General features: G+C 40.7%; 1 protein-coding gene across 9 annotated transcripts in view; it reads right to left on the bottom strand.

Annotated features, from left to right (window-relative positions):
- Positions 1 to 24807, bottom strand: part of LOC138837023 (transducin-like enhancer protein 4) — a 142352-nt gene that overhangs the window by 104344 nt on the left and 13201 nt on the right. For 6 of the 9 annotated variants that reach the window (XM_070035797.1, XM_070035798.1, XM_070035804.1 and 3 more), the window contains exon 5: positions 3878 to 3940. The exons of the other annotated variants lie outside the window; for them this stretch is intronic. In XM_070035797.1, the coding sequence (XP_069891898.1) occupies positions 3878 to 3940 (63 nt within the window). The remainder of the gene's footprint in view (positions 1 to 3877; positions 3941 to 24807) is intronic. 9 annotated transcript variants of the gene reach the window in all.

Here is a 24807-nt window from a genome sequence, read left to right as displayed (position 1 = left end):
ACCATTACTGATCATAACCAAGGAATGGAAATTGCCCAGATTCCCTTCAATGAGAAATGAATCAGAAAAATGTGATATATAAATATATGATATACATACATACATACATATATATATATATATATATATATACACACACACACACGGACATACACACAAGATGGACTTTTACTCATCTATGAGGAAGAGTGATATTATATCATTTGCAAAGAGACAGACAGGCCTGGAAAGCATAATGTTAAGTGAAGCCAGTCAGGCCCAGAGCGGCAAAGGACACATGTGTTGTGTCATACTGAAATCTAGAATAAACTTATATTGTTCAAGGAAACACACATGGGTTGTATGTATGTGTACACAATGTATTAACTGAAGAATGGTGTTTGCAGTGGAGAATTTAAACAGTGTAATTCCTTAGAAAAACAAAATCATAGTCCCACAAAATGAATCCCACTTAAAAGGCCTGGGAAAGAGGGAGACAAATGAAAAGAAAAACAGGGATAGAGGCAGTTATAAAAGTCAATGCATTAGCCTGTAAAATTAAGAAAAGTGGGGCAAAGGGTCAGATTTGGGGGGAAGGGAGAGAGGGGAGACATCGACCAAGATATATTTTAATTATTTATTGAATGGTAACTCCTCTGTACAACTACTTAAAGATAGTAAAAATAAGCCAGGTGCTGGTGGCTCATGCCTGTAATCCTAGCTACTCAGGAAGCTGAGATCTGAGGATCACGGTTCAAAGCCAGCCTGGGCAGGAAAGTCTGTGAGACTCTTATCTCCAATAAACCACTAGAAAACTGGAAGTGGCGCTGTGGCTCAAATGGCAAAGCGCTCACCTTGAGCTGAAGAGCTGAGGGACACTCAAGCCCAGAGTTCAAGCCCAGGACCGACCAAAAAAAAAAAAGATAGTAAAAATATAAGTAAACAAAAAGCGTGCATCTAGAGGTACATAAATTTACCTCTTATTCCTATCAAACTCCACATGCACAGAATACCTCCAAACCATTGTCTTGTAGCATATGTGCTCATCTTCAGAGAATGTCTCTTTATTTCCTAGATTCAATCATTTATTTTTAAAATAAAAAAACATTTGAAGATAAATCCTAATGCCCCTGCTTGCTGTTGTGGTGGTGTGGCTGACACACAAGAGCTGGTGTTAAAAGATCAGATTAAAAGCCTTCAGTCCTGGCACCAAGTCACGCCTGCAGCCATGCAAGAGTGATTTTCCATGCCTCTGAAGAGACAGGAAATAGAATTCATCTTCCTCTAATAACTTTCCCTCCTCCCCCCTCCAGATCAAGGTCCATCTGGCCTCAGGGAAAAAGTGAGGGATCTGATGCTCACAGAATGCCCTAAGAGGAAACAAGGTAAGCACTGTTCAGAAACAAAACATCAGACAGGCTCGGATTTGCCAGAACACCTTTGTGGCCTGTGCGTTCAGAGAATAAACACACATCTTAAAAAATCAGGAGGAGCAAATTAAATCCAAAGTAAAAAATAAATGATTCATGGAATCATGGAATTAGGCTTAAGGAAACCTTCACCCAGGTCATTATATGTGAGTTAAGAATTGTCAAACAAGAAACATCAACGCATTAAGGAATTAGGGAAATTGTGAGAGAATGGCGCCAACTCTTCCAGCTTAAAGCTGAAGAAAAGGAGTTGCTAGTTTCTCCCTGTGGCTTTCTTCTACAGGATACAACTTTCTCAGCCAATCAGTAACAGTCCAGCCTTGCTCAGCTCCACTACCATGATACATGCTGTCCTACTGGGCCTGATCACACAAGCCATGAGGGAAAACGACTTACTGGCTAAGCAGCTTCACCAACACCAAAACCTCCTTTCACTTCTGAATATAATCCACAGATGCTGTAAAAAGGCCACTGGAATAAAGCTGACCCAGTAATTACATATGGGATGTATGTCTGCCAATGACACCCAAAACATAATACCATTCTCCATGGATACCCCTAACTTTTCCATTACTACCGTCGGTCACAGCTCTGGAGGTCACATTCTTCCTTCTCTCTATCTATACAAAGCAGACTACAGTAAGAAACACTGGTCTAAATTAGGCCAGGGGCAACCAAGCTTCCGCTTCCTAAAGAAATGCAAAATATGGCCAAGCATGGTGACTTTTATGCCTGTAAATCCAGCTCCCTGAGTTGAGGGCCCACAAGGACTAAACTCATGAGAGCTTGATGACACAATCAAAATACACGGACAAATGTGACTCCTATCTACATGCCCTGCCACCTGAGAGATGGAGCTGGCAAGAATCACCTCTGAGGCCAGCCCAGTTATCGAGGTAGTGAGGTTCCCAGCCTCATCTAAAAACCGAGGTGTGGTGGCACAAATCTGTGGTCCTAGCTGGGCAACAGGGTTTAAGTAGGAGGAGTGAGATTCTAGCCAATCCCACAAAAAACAGAAACTTTAAAAAGGGCGTGGGTTGACCCTGGCTCAAGCAGTAAAGAGCTTCTGGAGCATGTGAGAGGCCCTGAGTTCAATTCCAAGGACTGCGGGGCAAAAAAGCAAAGGGGCCTCCGGGATACTCTTCTTCATGATGCGATCTAATCCAACCACAAGCAAACCCTAAGTAAAAGCAAGTAAGTGAGAATATTGATGTTGGTGTCCTGGTCACAGCTAGAGGGGGGGAAACAACTGGTTATCCAGCAGAGTATGTGTCTTGAGGAGGTTATCGAAGTGCGTGAACATGAGTGTATCCTTCCCCAGTGTACACCCAGCTAAGGATACTACATATACTCAAGTCTACCTCTGTTCAGACAAAATAAAAAGACTGTGATAACCAATACACCTATCTTCCTACACATGGCAAGCTCAAATATGGCCTGCATGCCAACATTAGCCCAGGTCTACCGGCAGGCAGGTAGCTAAACAGCCCTCTTAAAAAAGCAGTGACAGGACACACAGAAGAACTGAAAGGGTACGGGGGGGGGGGGGGGGGGGGGCGGGGAAGAGTCTCAATGCCGTCTTGGCCCCAACACAAAGCACGCTGTGTCTGTGTCTGTGACACATGTGGATATTCTTCCATTCGTTATAGTACTTCTTCCATGATGCAGAGGTAGAGGCAATCTACCTGAGCAAATGAAGAATTCTGACATTCGGAAGCAAAAATTCTCTCTCTCACTGCCAAAAGCAAGCAAGCAAACAAAAAAGGGCAGGGAGCACAAGGCGGCCACCAAGCACTAGAAATGCCACGCCTCATCCCGATCTGCACAGATCTGTAGACAGAGAGACCTGGTCTGGGGGTGAGCAAGACAAAACTAGTGATTGTGCATGGGAGGCACCAGCAAAGCACGAGGGCCCTGTCAACAAGGCCTGGTCTGGAGAAGAGGGACACTCAGAGACACAAGGCCACTCAGGTCACCTTGCATTGCTTTTTCCACAATGAATAGAAAATTTATTCTGAGACTTAGTCAGGTAATAGTCAATGATTTCTCAGAAACAGCCAGCCAAAAGTTACATTCACTTGCTTACTACTTTTTGATGTATCTTCTGCCAACTATGACTGCTCAATGACAGAAATGTAAAACATGCTCTTATTTTGCTGGTAATTTTTCAAACTTCCCCATTAGATGACATTATGACAAACAGGCATAATGCTGAGCAACAGCATATCATACTTTAACAACTGAATTTTGCTTAGCGCATTAGAAAATAGTCCCCTATATAAACACACTTAAATCACATCCCACTGAATGTTAATAAGGTGTAAAAGTTGGAATGAGAACACTGTATCTTAGAAATGTAAAATACAGACACCAAGAAACTGGCAAGGCCAACATCAGTTCCACACTCTTTGCTGCAAAATCACTAAAATGGCAACTTCAAGCCCAATGCCTGAAATCAACTACCTTACCTCTTGGGACAGGAAAGGAATGACTTGTGCACAGATAGCATTCAGCCTCTTGACAATCTCTGCCTGCAGGGAAAAAAAAAAAAAAAAAGAGAGAGAGAGAGAGAGGAAAGCAATAAACAGAAGAGTCAATTGATGACAGATTCTCAAAATATTAACAGGATAACTTTACAATACGCAATATTCTGGCTGGTGTTATTTTCTATGGAAGAAGAGAACGATCTCATCAAATAGGTCCATTAAAAGGAAACCCAGATAGCAATGGCACATTAACAGCACAGTTTGGTCACCAACCTTCCTCTTTCAAAGATTAGGTTTCAAGTCTTCATCAGTACCCTTTGCCTATTCTCATGTTGTTTTTCATGACACTCTTTACGTCTTGAAGAGTTGTGATAATAAACACACAGTCTGCTCTCTATCCCAACTCTCTACTACATTTGGGGACTTTGCTTTGAAAACATCTCCTGAAAGAACAGCACCAGACCCAAAGGAGCAAGTTAATCTAGACACGTGTGTGTGTGTGTGTGTGCGCGTGTGCATGTGTGTGTGTTTATTCTGACTATACGTGGCAGAAAGCAACGTGAAGTTATCTAGAGACTAGCCTTGAGTTGAAGAGCTGAGGGACAGCGCCCAGGCCCAGAGTTCAAGCCCCACGACCGACCAAAAAAAAAAAAAAAAAAAGAGTTCTCCTCCTTGGGAACACGATCTTCATTCTGTCTATGTGCAATAAAGTACCAAGTGCCAACAGCGTCAGAAAGCAGAATTTTGTTCTGTTTTGATGGGGCCCCACTATGCGTAGCCCTCGCTGGCCTGAAACTGAGGATCCTTTTGCCTCGGCCTCGGAAGGGCGTGGATTACAGGTGAGTACTTCCCATATCTAGCCAGAAAGAAAAATACCACCACTATATTTTCCTTTTTAAAAAGGTACTCTGCCTTTTAAGTGGCATGTTACATACTTTTTGATAAGTAGACAGTTTTTAATATACATACACACATACATACATACACACATACAGAATATCTTATATTTGAATGATGGGGCAGTAAAAAGGAGAGGTAAGAAGTGTTAAAAGATAGAAAAATGTAAAGCAATTACTATTCCTGAGGCATTCTTAAAATAAATCCCATCCAGGGTCAGTTCCTCATTTCACCTGAGGACAAGAGCATCTCTTTCTCATGCTAGCTCAATCCCAGGGGGACAGCAGCACCCTGCTTACACAATGAGGCTTCCTTCTTTCATCTGCAGTCCTTCTGACTTTGTAGGTATGCAATCTTTTAAATGCCAGCACCTTACACACTTTGCCAGCCAACAGAAAACACCAATTCAGCCCGCAGTTTCAAAACCTAAGTTTTCCACTTCAGCCTGTTCTCCTAACGGGACAGACAAAAACCCAGCGCCAATAAGCAGTGGTAAGGACCCAACTGTGCTGACCTGATTTAATTTACTGCTGGGACCCCATGCAGCACTTAGCCGTCCTTGAAGAATGCTTAAACCACCATGAAAAGCTGCAGTGGGAATCACCAAACCACTCTCCACCTGGACGAACACACCACAGTGGTTATGGGGTGAAATTCCAGGGTGAGCTGAGAAAATGAGTACCATTCTGCTGAAAGTCTGTCTCAAAGGCATTTGGTTGTTCAGATGTTTGTAGGAAGAGGTGGAGGGGGAGAGAATAAAAGATAATGAGACACTTTGGGGCAAACCAAACTGATGATTCTAATGCTTAGAACCATCTGCCAAGCATATTTTCCTCATTATGTTGTTTACATAAATAAAATAGTCCCTTGCTAGGAGGGTTGAAAAATGTGTGGGCATGTAAGAAAACTGAGTTCCTTAGTTTGCCTACATAATGAAACTATTCATCTGATAAAATAAAGACCAAAGAGTTATTTGGTTCCTTAATTTTGGACCTAAGTTATTTTAAGTCTCAACAACTAATGAAAAAAAAGTTTAACCTTTCTTAAAGACTGAGATACAGGGGAAAAAATATTAATACCAGAAATCATCTATGTTGATACATATACTGAATAGAACAAAAGGGTAACTCTTCAAACTTTATTTAAAGGTCTTTTTTTGTTTAAAAGACTTCTTAATTTCTCATAGTTGTCACGCCAAAGGACTTTTATAAACAGGCTAATTGGCAGAGGTGTGTGTGTATGTGTGTGTGTGTGTGTGTGTGTGGTGTGCGTGTGCGTGTGTGTGTGTGTGTGTGTGTGTCAGAGAGAAAGAGAGAAAGAAAGAGAAAGAGAGGGAGATCTTGAGATTTCATAAAATTAAGCGGGTCATTCTTCACTTTGAAAGCTAAAGTTGCCTCGGAAACACTACTGCTTCCATGGTCATCTAATTTTGCCTCTTTTGTCCCAGAGGACACAGGCTTTAGGGAGACATCATTTATTTACAGGCCTTTCCACTGGGCTTCAGCTATCAGCCAATAATACTGTGGACACACACTTCTAATGGCCTGTGTTTTGAAACTGAGTCTAATCTAATGGCGTGGGGCCCAAACTCCTTTTCCAGCACAGCCATTAAAGGATGTAGGTTATTGCTGTTGTCACCATTGATATTTGTCATTGTAATGTAATTAGGGCCCTAAAATGATGCATTACAGCCCTTGGCACAGCTTCTATTAAAATCTTTTCTTCTGCTCACTGAACTGCGACCTGCTTTCTGATGAATAACAGACAGACAGCTTTAGGGTAAGGAGCAGATTCATCAAAGAAGCGTTTTTCAGCATTGGAAAAAGAAAGGGGAAAAAGGCAACATAGAAGGAACAGCAGCACTAGGGAAGGAAAAACCACGACACACAGCTGAATTTCTTCTGACCACTTGAAATTCTGATTGCATCTGATGAATCTTGCTTAGACAATATATTCCCAGCCTCTGAATCACATGGTTAATCAGGGCTCTAATCGGCTACCCATCACCCTGTGCCAGCTCTGTAGCTTCCAATCAAATTTATAGGTGATGTGGGTCATGCATCCCTGAGCAAATACATTCACAGATAGATAGTTCATTTAAACAGAGATTCTGAAATAGTGCTGTCAGAATTACGGATGTTATAATGGCATTTGATGCTTTATGGAGGCTGTTAAAACTATTGCCTTTAGATGTCCATGATATTCCAAAATAGCAGTAATAGCTACAATAAAAGGACAATCATTCAGGCTGAAAAATAAACAAAAAAGATCATTCTGGCAACCCTACTTTGTCAAATACTCGACAATTTTGGACACTTTCATTATGTAGCTTTGCCACCAGTCATCAAGCTATTCATTCAAGAAGAGTGACACTTGTTTAGAAATAGTTAAGTTACACACATATTTTCACTAACTTTCTATTTCTTTCTCGTTTACTAGAAACTATTGTATGCCAATAAAAAGAGACAGTAAAAAATGATAATTGTCCCTACTAAAAAAGAAACTTGGTTTTGCTGAAATCTCTTAGAAAACGGTAATAACAACAAAAACAAAAACAAAAACAAAACAGGAAACTCTTGGCTATGTGTTCAAAATCTGGCAGGTGAATGTTAACAGGGGAAGTCGCAAGTGGACATGGGCAGTGGACATTAAACAACATGACCACTCAGCAATGAAACGGGCAAACCCTGAGAAGAAGCTTTCAAGCCCTACGCCACGCTCTTTAATACTCAAAAATATTTAGTAACTACTTTACATCATAAAAAGCGATATACACTGAAAAGAACACCACAACTCAACGTATCAAAAAGTAACAAACATTAAAGCACCCAATATCACACACATACATGTTTCCTTTTATAATATAAATTAGTCATTTAGGGAGAACTGAGTTAGATCTCTATTTGAATCCCAGCTACATTCCCCCAAATGGGACCTGATAATAAAAATCTAATTCTTATTTAGATTTTCTGCCTATATACTTTCCTGAAAAACTATTTTAGCAATATACTTGAGAAAAAATACAATGAATTTCTTTTAGTAATCAAAACTATATAACAAATTGTTGGGTTTTAAAAAGGTTCAAAGAAGTTTTAGCATCTTATCAAAATCTGAACAAAATTACTATATATGTACTATTACAATAAAATAGTAGCAAAGCATTATTAGGGAACTATTTGGGAAAAAATACACTTTCAGAAAAACGTTCTTGAAAAATAACATTTTACCACTAACTTGTATTCTATACTAGTACTTTATACTAGTTTTTTCACATTTTTTCAAAGAATCAATGCACTTTAAGTATTTATTCATCACATCCCCTCAACTCTTGTATAAACAGAGACCTCAAATGTGATGAAAATAAATAATTTTGATTGGTCATCAATTTGTCTCAAATTCTCTTAGAAACTTCAAAACTACTGGAATTGATCATACCTAACTCGACATTTAAGTCAAAGGACAAAAATTTCTTTCCATCTTACTAATATTCCAAATTAAACATAATGAAAACAATTCAAGTACTATAATTGCTCTAAACTGACACTGGTTTGGACAAGGGAGACCAAAGGCCATATGCTTAAGGCATGATCACCCGCCTATGGGACTATTGGGCAATGACAGAAGCTAGGAAGTAGGGCCTAGTGGGAAAAATTTAAATCAAACAGCTTGCTCTTTAAGGGGATATGGGACCTCAGCCTTTTCTCCCCCTTTTTTCCATTTCCCAAAGGTGAGAAGGTCTGTACCACTAAATGCTCTCCACTGTGACATATTACCTTGCCAAAAGCCATGGATTGAAATTCCAAAAATCTCCAACACAGTGAAAGAAAATGACTTTCTTTCTTTTTGAGGGACTAGGGTTTAAACTCAAAGACCTGTACTTGCTAGGCAGGCATTCTATCACTGAGCTTTGCCTCTAGAAAACCTTTTCTGTTTTAAGTCAGTTACCTCAGGTATTGACATCAAAATTCATTTTCAGCAAACAGATGAGAATATCTAATGGTTAAAACCAAGTTTATATACTTAAAAAAAAGAGACTAGAATAATGCTTCTCTAAGAAGCTCTTTAGATCAAATATATCATCAGCACTACTAGAAAGAAAGTTGGTACGCTAGATAGCTAAAAATTTAGATTAGGTGCATATTTTGTACAAAATACTTAATACTGTTTAATGAAAGCAATAAATAGCATTATAAGAAAAAGTGTTATCTTTCAGTTTTCAGAAGACTAATCAACTACCAAGATTCTTCGGCAAAGTATTTAGACCTGTTAGAAGCTCTGCCCATTCTACTTCCTCTAATGAGAACAGCATATTGTTTTTTAGTTACTCAAGTCATAGTATTGAGTAATATCCAAGCTCTAGTTATTCACCCATTTTTTATTCTTCCTATTTCCCCCACTGTGTTTAAACAATGATTCTACTGATGGTAAAACCAAACCAACATCCACATGGTTTGTAATTTGAACTCACATTTATGTCAGTTTACTGCATGTGATAAAGAACTCTGTGCAACTCATTCAACTAGATATATTCAAGTACCTCACTCTTTGTACAACAAGAAATGTGGTGCTACTGTGGGCTTGTGAAGGAATAAGCAGGGCAATGCCCTTCCTGAAGAGAATCCTGGTGTACCTACATTTCATAGAACTATTTCAGTGTGTTCCCACCAAAAGTAACATGGTATTTTATGGAACTTTTTTGTTGTTGTTGTTGTTGTTACAATGGTTCCAAAAAAGCATCCCTTTATCTCATCATTTGGGCTTTTTAGAGGGTATTCAAGGAAAATCTTTCATAGGTACTTATTGCCCGGAACATATAGGGGTTCTGATGACTAAGTTTAATACTGCTCAAATTCAAGAGTAATAGAATGATTTACTATTAAGTCTGAGGTTGACAATCCTGTTGCCTGGTGTATAATCACTCATACAGAGATTTCAAATCTCTAAAAAAATACTGCAAGTAGTACTATCATTATATTCATCTTAGTAAGGGACAGGAAAACAGAAAGGAAGGATGGGGGGGGGGAGGAATGCCAGCAGGAATAGGAAAAGAAAATGACTCTGTTGTAGATTCGACGGCGTAAAGGAGAGCTAGGCAGAGAACCTGATCACACTGACCGCTTCGACACCCAGAGAACCTGATTACACTGACCGCTTCGACACCCAGACTGTGCAAAAGGCTTCTTTCCTCAGCACTCCGAAATTAGAAATCTGCCAGTGACTTTCTCATTTGTTTCTTCTCTCTCTCTTCATCACACGTTGCTTTTAAATGTGAATTTGCAATGAAGCATTTTCTTACTTATCCATAAGGAAGGGGGAAAAATAATCCAGCGACCACAGGGCACCTGTGACTCATGCTTCTGATGCTAACCACCACTGCAAAGGTTGAGCTTTGAGGATCACAGTTTAAAGCCAGCCTGGCAAGAAGTCTGGGAGACTCTGATCTCCAATTATCCAGAAAACTGCTGGACTGGAGGTGTGGCTCATGCACGGTAGAGTGCACTCCAGAGATCACCGTCGATGGAGAACATTCATCTTCATTTTTCCCAGTATGACTAATATGATCAAAATAATATGAGCAATGCCTGAAGAGGTAAACCTTTAGATACAGGAATAAAACCAAACAGACTAATCGTTCTTAAGAAGAGCTCATCAAGGATACCTATTTACCCAGAGAAGAAACAAGCTACTTTTCCTACAAGGAAAGCCATGTGAGATATTTTTCTTTAGTTATGCTTAAACTTCCTTATCTTTGTCTTCTTATTTTCAATTTTTACTAACTCTCCACCGTGGCCACATTCCTCAGCATTTCTTTTTCCTACTCCAATTTTAGCATACCCTCTAGTTGCTTCTCTCCCTCCTAATTATATGAAAATGTCCACTCTTTAAAGCCATCACTGAAGAAACATCCCTCTGATTCCTTTCTTTTCCCACTGCAGGAAGTAGCCAGCTCTGATCAAAATTAAGTGCTGACTATTTCTGCTGGCCCAGCTATCAATGAGCCATACACTGCCGCTTTTGCTGCCAGGTTGAGACCAGGTGAGCAAGTGCATCCCAGGCCCTGGCCAGGACAGAAGGCAGAGCCTGCAAGGAGCTAAAAGTGCCTCTGAACCTCCTCTTCCCTCCACCTGGAACCTCTTCCCCACACTACCCCAGGGCTCTTTCCCCATCCCCGGTCTGCACCCAGGCCTTCACTGATTAATGCCTCTTTCACCGCTCCCTAGCCTGTCTTCCCTTCCTCGCCCAGCATATTTTGGGCATCATTGGGGTGTGTCAGGCGGGTGCTCTTCACTGCGTCACACCCTTAGCTCTCACGGGTTTTATTTGTCAGGTGTAACCTCCTGAGTTTGGGCCCGGGGTCAGCCTTGGACCACAATCCTTCATCACGAGTGCACACAACCAGAAGGTCTGGTTACTGGATGAGACAGGACCTTGCTAGCTTGTTATTTTTTCTTTTTGTGGCCCAGGCTGGCCTTGAACCATGGTCCTCCCAATACCTGCCTCCCAAACACTGGGATTACAGGAGTGAGACACCACACTTGACCCCTATTCTTGTCTCTCTCAACAACATCTTTAATCATCTGAAATTACCTCTTCCTACATGTGGTGCAAATGGTGGACTACATGATTGCTTCTCAAATTTTAATGTGCACAACTAATCTCCTGGAGATGTTTAAATATAGACTACAGAAGGGCCTCAAAGGGTACACTTTTTGCAAATCTAAGGTGAAGGTGACATCTGACACCACTGGACCACAGCATACACCCATCCTCATGTAGATAGAGCACCGTGGTTGAGAACATGGGGCTTGATGAAGGCAGAGATCTCTCCACAGGCTAATGGTGCTAATGGTTCCTCTATGGAAGATACTCTCCGTACAGTCCAGGTGAAACTCTGTAAATTCTTTTGCAAACATTCCCAACTGTTTGGAATTGTCACATCACCAAATCAGCCGTTAAGGAGTAGCCATCTGCCCAACACTTGCTTGTGTTCTGATCTGGTTTCTTTAACCTCCGAGCACACATCTTTTCTGGCTTTTTGGCTGCTCAAAAGCCCAAGAAAGAGTAACAAATAACCTCAGTGGGTAGCAAGAGGACATGCAAATTCATTCTGGACAATTCCTTACTGATGAGGAAATAACCAAAGCTTCCATTCTGAATCCTTGGCAGGAAACAAAGTTTAAAAGATGATTTTAGGAACCTCATGAAGGAGACACAGCTCAACCTCCTTTTAAGATCATTTGTACCAGCTTACTAAGCACCTGAGTAATTGGAAATTGGTATACATATTAAGATGGCACACCAAGCCGTATTTGAAGTTCAGAGTAAATGCCTAGAATGGTATCTAAAATAAATTAATATTATAAGCCAAGGACAGGCCCTCATCATGTTATGGTTATGTCTTGGCTCACAGGAAGGAGAAGAGCAGTTTCTAGTAATTCAAATACGTAAACGGATCTCAGAAATTACAGGTTTCAGGATATAGAGAAGCAGTTCATACTTATTCACACTGTTCAAAATTGGACCATGGGGAAGTGGCGCTGTGGCTCACGTGGTAGGGTGCCAGCTTTGAACTGAAGAGCTCAGGGACGGCGCCCAGGCCCAGAGTTCAAGCCCTATGACCGACCAAAAGAAAAAGTAAAATTGGACCATGGGATCCAGACCTGGGGTGCATGAACACATCTGCAGTGTGAGAATACCTTCCAAGAAAAAGCCATTTATTTGAAGCACTACTGAAGAAGGTTCAGGAAGTTCCACACCTTTACTTGTCCCTTCACCCCTGGGCAGGGATCCCACACATGTGTTCTGATACAAACTGCTTCCTCACCGTTTCTGATGGTGAAGGCTGTTGTTGAGGTACTTAATAATCAGGAAAGTTGATCCTAAGAGCAAATTAACTCCCAGCCTTTCTTTGGTTTTACTTTGTGCCACTGGAATGGTATTAAGTAAGCCATCATTCACTGAGCTTCTTGAAAGGGTTTACAAAATTACGATGCTCAGAGGCTGGGAGAAGCTTCCTGGCATAAGCTGAGCAACTCAAACATTACAGAGATCCCCCTGTGATCAGAACATTTACAGATTATTCCTAAAGCAGGCTCTCATCTTCTTTCGCTTGTTTTCTTTTTTAACTCTACTAGAAACTTGAGAAAATTGAAAATAAATTTTTAAAAATTAAACTGCTCTAAGTATATACTCCCAGTATATACTGCCTATTTGTTTACAGTGTATACAATGTATTTGTATACTTACCAAAATGTCATACTTTTTTGTATGCTTACCAATATACTACCTATTTGTAAGTATACATTTTTAGTTACTTAATGTACAGAGATCAAAATCTAAGGACATTCAAGTCCCTTATATAACACAGCATGGCATTTATATAAAACCTATACCTACCTTCCCACACATTACAATATTGAATAGATGGCAAATGTAATGTAAATAGGTGTTGTATACTCTACTGTTTAGGAAACGATGACAAGAAACAAGTATCTGTACATATTTACAGCAGAATCACCTCTTTTCCCCGAATGGATTCAACTGAGGGTTTGCTGAATACACAGAGATAAAACACAGTGATATGAAAGGTCACATTTGTACCTCAAGTTTTTAGTTTTTTTTGTTCTGTTTTGTTTTTTGTCGGTTGCAGGGCTTGAACTCTGGGCTTGGGCACTGTCCCTGCGCTCTACAGCTCAAGGCGAGTGCGCTACCGCTTGACCCACAGCTCCCCTTCCAGTTTCCTAGTGGTTTACTGGAGATAAGAGTCTCATGGACTTTCTGCCGGAGCTGGCTTTGAACCGTGATCCTCAGATCTCAGCCTCCTCAGTAGCTAGGATTACAGGCGTGAGCCACCAGCGCCCGGCATTTGGTTTTTTAATGAAATTATAAGGGCAGTTCAAGATGTACATTTAAAAAAGCCATGCATGCACTGCTACCTTTATTTCTATTCCCCAAACATTTATTAGTTTCCTAATATCTCTTGGGATTCTTGAAGGGTGCTGAATGGAGACACAGGGGTAAAATGAGCAAGATGAACGCTGCTGTCGACAATGAAGCTCACCTCACAGGGGCAGGAAGATAGGCGCACTTATCCAAGCACATGAAGAACTCAGAGGTGAAGGAACAACAAAAACTCACTAGGAGGGCACAGAGAGCACTAAGGTCAGGGGCTGGCTCTGGGCTGGATAAGATAATCAAAGGAGGACAAAGGTTGAAATGTGGATGACCACATCTCCCAAAGCATGTTCCAGACCGCATTTTGTAGATGTTCGTTACCAACTATGGAAGTAAAGAGATCCCTGATTGGACGGCCTTGCTCTACGCAGAAGTAAACCGCTCTCTTTCCTGAGGGAAAACCTGACGCCTTTCACTTGAGAGCAGCTATAAATCTGTGTAAAGAAACACATAAAAAGCAATAGAACTTGAACTTCCTCGACCTTTTCTGGAACCTTCTCTCCTCAAGGCTCTTTGAGGAGAGAATATTCTGGGTGAAGCGGCTGGTAAGTGATTTCTAGCCTTACAAGAGGGCTTTTCACAGGCCTCCCCCTCGACCCATTCAATCCCAGTCTCCATGCTCAGCACCCACACTCACTATCCAGTGTAAGCTTCCAGTGATCCCAACTGAAAACCTTAAGCCAGCGCCCAAGATGCACACAATTGAAGGAAAAAACAAAACAAAAAACTAAGAGAAGAAGGGGACCCCCGGGACCAGATTATAGAACGTTCTGATGGCCACACAAAGCAGCAGCAAGACTCTCACAAAGACAATCCCCCCAAGAAACAAGGAAAATCCCAAACAGGTCAGAACACTTCAGTGCATTTCTGCCCTCCTCCCACTTCTTGGTAAGTATTATATTTGAAAGAAGAGATCTACAGAACATGCCACAAAAGGAAAGATGGAGAATCAAAGATAATTTTGGAATAAGAACAAGATAAATTCCCGAAGTATCCAAGATTTAAGAAACAAGATGGTTTCAGGTACCGGTTCCTACTCAAAGCTTAGAGCTTTGGTACAAGGTATAATGGATGCAGAATTACCTTGAATCCTTGAAGTGTGTATGTCCTATAAGGGAAAAAACTAAACTGGAATAAACACAGTAACCGACATTGAATGTTTAACTACCTTGGATGGCATAAGTAAGAGCCCTAGAAATCAAAGCCCCAAAGTAGAAGAATTCCCTTTTGTAACATATCCCCAATTTTTTTTTTTTTTTTTTTTTTTTGGTCAGTCGTGGGGTTTGAACTCTGGGCCTGGGCGCTGTCCCTCAGCTCTTCAGCTCAAGGCTAGTGCTCTACCACTTGAGCTACAGTGCCACTTCCGGTTTTCTGGAGGTTTATTGGAAATGAGTCTCATGGACTTTACTGCCTGGGCTGGCTTTGAACTGTGATCCTCAGATCTCAGCCCCCTGAGTAGCTAGGATGACAGGCGTGAACCACCAGTGCTGAGCTATATCCACAATGTTTAATAATTGCCTACTGCTCCATCAGGTTCTGTGCCACAATCCTAGATGGCAGAGGAACAGAGGGTTTATAGAGCCCATAACTTACTAAATGAGACTAACAGTGGCAAACAAGGTATATTTAAATTATTAACACGGACTCTTCACCCTGAATAAATGATGGGTGGGGGGAGTCTGAAAGGCAAAGAGAGGAATCGGGAAGCAGATAGCACGCTAAAAAATTTAGCTGGATGTACCATCAGAGGACAGTTACAAGAACAGGAAACAGGAATGGGGAAAGCGACAGCACAAAAGGAGGCTGCAATGGAAGCACCATAAAAGTCTACCTCCAAGGTAGACCAGTTAGGACCAGATTACCACATTGCAGGCAGTGCCACTGTGAATATGGTGTGAAGGGGACTGGGTCCTGAGTTCCATCCTAACATCCACAGAGAGTATATGTGTGGTATGCCTGGGCCTTCACTTCATGCTCACAGCAACTTTAAGAAGATCAATCGTGTCCCCATTTCACAGTTACAGCCACGTAAGAGTAAAGTGTTAAAGAAGTAACCACGATCCATCAGAAAGATAGCGAGAGGTGAACATCTGTGAGAGGAACAATGAGCACAGGACTGGCGGGGGGTGGCTAATAAATTACAGGGAAGGGAGACAACCACTGCTCCCCCTTTGGGTTTGACTTGAGAAAGTAGAAGGGAGAGGCTGGCATTTCCTCGGATGGACTCACTGGCCCTCGGGCAGACGTGTGGGAAAGCTCATCATCGGGGAACTGGGGAGGTGAACACCACAGGGAAATGACAGGATAGATTCAGAGACGAGGTCAGGATGGTTTTTTGTTTTGTTTTATGTTTCTTTTAAATAGGAGGGAGGAGTAAGAATCATCTACTTAACAGAGTGAATGAGGTTACCTAACAAAAACCAGGCAGATGAAGAAGATGGAGACATGCTGGAAATACTGGTAAGATTCTCAAGGGTCAAGACCCTTAAGAAATCGAATGCGATTCCCTAACATACAAAGGAATAGGCTATGGGACAAAAGACAGCTAAGAGGTAACATAACCCACACATAAGACTCTAGAAGGCTCAATTGTCACCGGGATGACGGTCAGAAAAGGACACCAAGCAGCATGTGTGGCTGCACTGGATTTGGACTTGATTAACTGCATGTAAGACTGGATCCATCGTGCATTCAAATAGGCAAGTCACAGGCTTATGTCAGCGTTTATTTGGAGTAACAGTTATGGGAAAGCATGGGAAGAATTCAGACTCAAGTGACAAAACGTGAAAAATACACCAGCTATTATGAATGATGCAACTATAGAGTCTCAAAAGGCACAGTGGCTTTCTAATTACTAACCTAGCTGAACCACAATTTGAAGCAAACCTCAAATGGGTCCAAACTCCATTCTACAACCATGAAATGGGAACAACAGCTGCCCATATCTGGATGGCAGAAAAATGTATGACGGCAGGAGTATGAATAAAGTCCCTTAAGGTAAGTTAGTTCTGTCTGAAGACAGACAGGAGATTAGATAGCATTACAAATTGAGTGGATGTATTTGAGATATTGATTCCAGCTTAGGGCTCTTTCTACCTCTCAATTAAGAGAGCATCCCTCACTAATTTATACTCTACAGGGGAAGGGCTGCAGGGCCCAAGAGGCTGAGGACAGATCTAGAGGGGAGTGGGAGGGCAGACTCAATGGGACAGTAACACAGACAGTGCTTGCTCACTGATTGGCAAGGAGTGAGGTCAGGCCATAAAATTTACTGTTTCTTCACTTTCAGGCACTGTGACCCAGAAAAGACAGTCTGGCTACTGGCAAAGGACTGGTCTTGCTCTCTTTACTATGTAGGATTTGTAGGAATATGCTTTTTCCACTGTGCAGACTATAAAAGATGAACAGCTAAATGTCTTTGTAAGTACTTCAAAGTACTTAACAGAATTTGTGAGTTTTACATTAACCAAAGCACAACCTAAACTATATAGCTTATATAGTTTATAAGTTATATAGCTTCCAACTTCTGATTCTGTCAACTGCCTTCACTGTGCTGCACACACCTGCCATGTCTTGAACATGATCCTACCTTTAATCGCAATGCTTTTTCATGTTACACACCATTTTATGAGCTACAATCTCAGTCTCTTTGTAGGCCTTGAAATAAAGGCTTCAAGCTCACTTGGTTTGCTTTCTCACAGCCGGCACTTTACCACTTGAGCCATGCCTCCAGCCTGGCTTTGTCTGGTAAATCAGAGATAGAATCTCTGCAGGGGCTGGTTCTGAACCAAGATTTTCCAACTCACACCGGAGTAGCTCGGATAACAAACCTGACTCAAAGGCATCTGGCTCCAGGCTATTCCAAGCTTATAAAAATCTCTACAGATAAAGTTTTCTAAAGTACTATTATAAGAAAATTGTCTACTGGGGAAGTAACGCATGCCTCTTACCCTAGCTACTCAGGAGGCTAAGATCTGAGGGTGGCAGTTCAAAGCCAGCCTAGGCAGGAAAGTCTGCAAGACTCTTATCTCCAATTAACCACCCAAAAAAAATAGAAATGGTGCAGTGGCTCAAGTGGTAGAGCGCTCGCCTTGAGCTAATGAGCTCTGGGACAGTGCACAGTTCCAGAGTTCAAGCCCCAGAACCAACAAAAAATAAAAAATAAAAATAAATAAAAATAATTGCTTGCCCTCAAACTGTTACCAAACAGAAAAAAGAAAAAGGGTTTATGCCTAGATTTTTTTTAAAAAAAAAATCTACTACTTAATTTGCTTAGGTAGGTTTTTCTTGCTTTGTGTTTTAAAGATAAGGCATGCTAAAGTTACATTCACAGAAGTTCCCAATTACTTTGTCTTTTACCAATAGTTGACAGAGCTGCACCAACCCATGACCATACTCTAAGCCCAACACTGGTCAAAGCAATACCCTAAATTTCAAATCGTTTTCTGTTGGCTTAAAATTTATAGTACCTGATTGATTATGTTCCTTCAATGCAACAAAATTCTCCAGAACAGGCCTAATAACTGGAGAATTCCTTAATCCCCTCCCTGGCTTCTTTATAGATGCTAAATAATTATAAACTACTTATGAAATAAAAGTGACTGAAAGATTAAACTAGTACCTCAGGTGCTCTTCCCACTAAATCATGCTTCCTTCTAGTCTGAAGTTATGCTACTACAAACAAAAATAAAGGACTGGGAATTATAACTAGTTTTTTTTTTTTACCAAATGATAGGGTTGGAAAAAAACTTTACAGCTTAACTGTGCTTGAGTTTCTTCCACAACAAAATCTACTTCCAAATGAAGATTTTGCTTTAACTTGTGTTTAGTAAACTTTCAAGAGTGAATGTGCTCAAATGCCAGTTCACACTAAATGCAGCCAGGTGCTAAGTCAACATGGGCAGGGTACCTGTATGTATGTTTGAAAGGGGTCTCCATGAGCAAAGCAGAAAAAGGAAAATACCACTCTCCTCTCTGTAAGTTTTACAAACCAGCAAACTACTACCTAAAGCAAGGTACAGTCATGCCTCTGTAATCCTCAGGAATTGGTTCTAAGGTTCTTGGACATACCAAAATTACCAAGTGTTCAGGTCTCTTTCATAAGATACCATTTTATATACAAGTATAGTGTACGTAAAATCACCTCTAGATTCCTTATAGTATGTAACACAGTAGAAATATTAGGTAAATAGTTGTTATAAGTTACTTTGCATGGAATGATGACTGGATATGGCCAGTACAAACACAATTTTATTTCTCAAATAGGTTTAATCAGGTTGTTTGAATCTGCAAATGTAAAACCCTTCATACACCTTACTGACTATCCTACTAAAATGACTTCAATATACAGAACTATTCCAAAAAGGCTTGATTCTGGAACTTAACCAAGGAGAGATTATGCAGATACACCCTTCCAATCTTGATATCCTCAATCTGGTATCTCATTAAAAAAGCACCTGAGCCCCCATGAATCACATGGAGATAAGAAATACCATCGAAGGAACTCTTCTGAGACTGACTCCTGGCTGTCGGTCAGGAGACCAACAGCACCAGCGGCACATCAGCTCTGGATGGATTGGGGAACAGGGGGCACCAGCTCAAGATCTGCACAAATAAATCTGATTTCAACATGATCCCAGAGGATTTCGATGCACATTAAAGTCTGAGTTGTACTGCTCAGATTCATTGGTCTTCAATCCAGTTGTGCACTGAAATCACTCTGAAGCTTCCAGAAAAATTCCAATGCCCAAGCATTTTATTTAAAAAAAAAAAATACTGATCTAGGGTAGAGGAGAAAAGAATACCAATCTAGGTTTACTCCTCTGGCTTATGTATGAGGAACTAAGAATTGAAAAAGTTCAGTAATTTAACAATGCCACTCACAAGAAGTTACTGGCTAAACTAGAACCAGATCCTAAAAGACATTTAAGTTTGTGTTTCCTGTTACAAAAAAAAAAAAGAAGAAATCAATAATGATCATAAGATCAAAAAATGCTTATGAAGATCTAAGGTTTCATCCTATCAATCGTTTGCTTTACTATGATCTACGTAATTAAAAGCATATAGTCTATTTTATAATTATTCCCAAACCTCAACCGCTTTTTTTGAGGGGTAGGGGACAGTACGAGGTTTTGAACTTACAGCCTTGGACTTGCTGGACAGGTTCTCTTTTGCAGGACCATGTTTCCAGGCCTTCCTTGCACTGGTTCCTTTTGAGACAGGGGTGTCACTTCCTACGCAGGTGCATGTCTGGGTCACGGTTCTATTTTTTGCTTCCCACCATAGCTGAATGACAGGTGTGCACCCTAGGCCCAGTTTCTCAAGACTCCTATGTACATGCTAGCAGCATGCTCTCTCACCCAACGTTTGGTTGAGAAGAGGTCTCACACACTTCTCCGGCCCAGCTGTCATAGAACCATGATCCTTTCTCTCTTGAGCCTCCCAAGTAGGTAGGATTAGAGGCATGAGCCACTGCAGCGGTTCAAACAACATTTTTGGATGAGGGGGATGTAATCCCTCCATCAGACACAGTACATGCAGTAAAAATACCGTGAAGTCAGCCTTTGGCCTTTGCCTGGTCAGGAGTTAAGACAGCATAGGTTCTTGCATTGCCTAGTTTTGCTTTCTAACGTTTCTTTAATATCTAATTTTCTTTAATATTACTTTTTGAAAGCAAAAACAAAACACTTAAAAACTACCTCCAAAGATCCTGACAAGAACAGCTGCTGTGCTCTGACAGTTACCCAAAACACAGAACTCGTAACTGGCACACCCAAGAAAGAAGCTTTTGCCACAAGTGCCCACCCTTTGGCTGGTTAATGATCTGTCATTACATTCAAATGGCTATAAATTAGCACCAGATACACAGGGGGTGTAGTAGGAGGTTTGGGTAGAATGAAGGAAATTAAAAGATGCGGTCAGACTTGGGAAAAAAAAAAATCACCACCCCATAAAGCAACGTATGTTTCTGACAGTTGAAACAGACTGCCTGACAGACAGTAAAACCACATTTCCGCATGTTTTTTTTTTTTCTTTTTTGGAATGGATCTGTGGCTTTATGCCACCAAGCAATATTTTGGTTTACCAAAATGTACTCTATGGCCTTTTAAATTTCAGTTTACTTAACTTTCCTTACTATCACTGCTGTTTTCACTCAACCACGGAAGCTTAAGGCTAGCATCTAGAAAGGTATAGCAATGCATTAAAACAGGAATGTGTCTCTTATTATGATGGGAGGAAAATGAACCACACACAAACAATTCCATGTAATAACTTACCGAGTTTAGCTCATCACATCATGGGCAAACAATGGGAATAATTACCTTTTGAAATGTATTAGTTCCTCAAGACACAGAGTCACTACATGTTTATTTGAACTTTCTCAACATAGAAAGGATATGGAATCACTAGCTTATCCAAAATGTTTGATGATATAAGAATTAAGAGGAAATGTGAGCAGGTAAACTACTAGAGACAAGGATTCAAGGGCTGGTGAATAATTGAGGGGACTCTATAACTATTTTTAATGTTAAAAACACCTTAAGGAGAAAAAAGCAGAAACTCAAATCACTTCAAAGAACCACTGGTATCAAAAATGATTCATCTCAGAAATTCCCTTCAACACTCACCCAACAGTCAACTCCTTCCATAAAACCAACATTTCCTACATCTACAGCCCTCAAAGGGCTGTCTGGAAAAAACAAAAAACCTGTTACAGTCTAGGTATAGAATACAGGCTGGCACAGAGAGGTGTGCTGAAAAGAATCCTGGAGCAGCTGGGCAAAGAGAACAGACGTGGCAAGAGAGATGAAAGGTCAGGACACGGGGCGGAGAGGGGCATCAGCACCTTCCCTAGGCACAGGATGAATGAAAAAATAAAAGGCACCATAGCCTCTGCTTTTCATCTGATGTGCCCAGCACTACCACGACATCTCACCATCTCTTAACCAAGTAATTCTCCCCCAATGAAGGAATACAACGACCTTGTGAAGATCAGGTTATTTTTATGACTGGGATTTATACTACAGTGTTCATCTTTGTGAAAGAGCCCAGTACTGGATGCTTGGGTTTCAAAAGCTAAATATTCTAATTTACAAAGATAAAAGGCAGAAGAATAATCTCAAAACGTAAAATAAAATACTCCCAAAAAATTAGTATTTATAAATCTAATTTGGAAAGCAGGCTTAATAAGATTCCAATAATGTGCATCCTAAACTAATACAAAACAACCATGAATTCCTGCTTAGATTATAAGAAAATCCTATCAGTTCTGCTTAGATCTGGTTAAAGCAGATCTTTATTATGTAACCTCCAAGACCAGTCACATCAAGCACATGAAGGAGTCGCATGTGACAAAAAGTTTCTGTACACAAATGTACCACGAATGACCCAGCCTCCCCTAAATTTAATGCCTCTTAAATGTAAAAAGAAAGCTTTCAAGAAAGTAGAGCTGTCAAAGCATCAGCTCCACATTCCCAGAACTTGTAGAACAGTGAAAGCATAAGGGAATTTTGGAAACTTCAGAGTACAATTTCTCCATTAGGGAAGCATTTTTGTCTTCCCCAACTTACTCCCAAAAATGTTTAAGCAATGAATAGCTGCATAATTGCCACCACACTTTTACTGGCCACTTTAGGTTAACTTTTTTTTTTTTTTTTGAGGTTAACAAGGGTAGACATAGGCAAAAAGCCACACTCTAAAACAGTTTATGTCCCCAAAAGTCAAAAGCCTTTTAAAGCAGTCATCCACATATACACCCTTGTACTGCACAGATTGGTATCCCAGATGAGTGGGTGAGATGACTTAGAATGCTCCACATGGATAAGAGAAGGCTAAGGGTGGACAGCACTTCTCAGAAATTGGTCCTTAAACAAGAGCTGAGGACTGGCAGTGTCTTCCAGGGGTCTCATGTAAGGGAACTTCTGCCAGTCCAATACGTGCAACGTAAAGCATTCTGCCTTGCAGAATAGCAGCCTAACAACCATCTGGATATTTTCAGTAGAAATCAATCATCTAGTAAGAAGTTGAAGAGTAAACAGTCTCTTTTCCCTGGAGGGTTTAGCACATTTCTTTCTTCAAGAAACACAGGATTACAAAAGAGGCCATGTAATAACCCCATTTTGGAATCTGATGTACCTTTGACCAACTCCATTCTACCTATCATCATGGAAAAGGGAGAAGTTGAGCAGACGAGTAGGGTTTAAAAAATGCTTTCAAACTGACTCTGTCACATAAGGCTGATTCTTGGCCTATGTGTACTGAGAGGTAGGAATCACCCAAAACCACAACTCCTGACCATAAAAACACAGTAGAATTAACAATACTTTTCTCTCTTTGGAGCAGAGTTGCTCAGCCTCGGTGAAATCTTGGATTAGACTACTCTTCCTCTGAAGGGAAATCCTGTGGATGTTCAGCACATCCAACCAACCCAACAAAGACCAGTGGCACCTCCAGATTGTGACAACTGCGAACACTGAATACCACCAGACATATGTCACCTCTGGGGAAAGAAAATGTCCATGCTTGACACTACTGCTCTAGCACAACAGCTCAACTCCTGTTTGAATTACAGTATCCTCTCTGGGTCAGTAAGGGCTATGAATTCTGTCCCCTCACAAAAAGGCCATAAAACAGCACCTGTAAGTTCAAGGCCTACGTGGCCCCTTTAACCTGGTCAAGAACTCCCAGCCCACAGTCCCTGGAGGCCCCCGCAAGGTTTTCAGTGCTCTGGACACTCCCACGTGGCTAAAAACATAATGTGCCTGTTTTAGAAATCTCACAGTCAGAAGTACAAAAATATCTAGAGGTCTGTTATTATTGGGCCTATTAGACACGACAACAAGCCAAAACTTACCATATGAAAATAGTCACTTTAGATGTACGTATTGATTATGGTTCAGGAACCTGAACTCTGAAGTCAAACTGTACAGGCTTGAATCACCAACACTACAACCCTGCACAAACTTCCTGCTTTCCCTCTAACCTTTGTGAGGTGCACCGAGAGAATAACGAGATCCATTCCTCAAAGTTACAAATTAACTTAACAAATTAATACACCTGAAGCATTTAGTGCATCACCTGATACCCAGTAGGTGCTCGATAAGTGTAACATTCAGCTAAGATGTACATAGGGAAAAACTATATCTATATGAAGTCATTAATAGGTTCTTTTAACTACAAGAAATAAAAAAAAAAACAGCAGATGGTTGAAGGTTATGAAATACTGGCAATATCAGGAATATCATAGCTGTCTACAATAGCCTAACAGTGCTCAAACAAAACACAACAAAAGCCCTGTATTTCCTCTTCTACATTACCTTGAACAAAACAACCTTATTTCTTTTGTAGCACTAGCTTCAATCTTAACTTCTGAAATGGTTAAGTCTCCAGTGTCAAACAAAATTGAGGGTGGACCTTTCACTAATAATGGTCATTTTTAAATCTGATGTAGAGTTTTAAGCATGCCTTAGAAACATATATCATCAGCTAATGATCCAATCCTACATTTCAAAAACACCAATTACCAGTTCAAGGACATGTGACAGAACTGGGTATCCCCAATCTGATTGTCCAAGGACTCCCTTTTGCTAATCACAAAGCTGAGTTTTTCCTGAAAACTCAGAAACAAAGAAGAGAAGAGGCTGTGGCTCACCATGTGGAATACGGCAGAGCATCTAACAAAACTGTAAAAATTAAATCATTCCTTCAGCTGCTTCACCATGCACACATTCATGTTCTCTCCTGTGTTCCAGACATTATTTTAGATGCTAGATGCACAACAGTGAATAACATACATTCTTCCTTTTTAGAGTTTATACTCAGTGAAGAAATCTGGTTTCTACTAAGTTCGTGATTCATAAGGCCAAGATTAAACATTCTCACATTCTTTTATTTAGCACTAAGTCACTTGTTTATCATTAGCTCATTATGAATCAAGCTGTAAAGTCCAAACCTTCCCTAAATGAAAGGATTCCTGATGAGACAAAGCAAGAAAGCACTGAGGACTTGTTTATGTCAAGCTCACTGGAAGCCACAGTGTATAGACATGCAGTGTTTCTCAG

Source organism: Dipodomys merriami, unplaced genomic scaffold, assembly GCF_024711535.1.
Source record: "Dipodomys merriami isolate MVZ:Mamm:240054 unplaced genomic scaffold, mDipMer1.0.p SCAF_26, whole genome shotgun sequence".
NCBI lineage: Eukaryota > Metazoa > Chordata > Mammalia > Rodentia > Heteromyidae > Dipodomys > Dipodomys merriami.
This window is presented reverse-complemented; position numbering and strand designations above follow the sequence as displayed.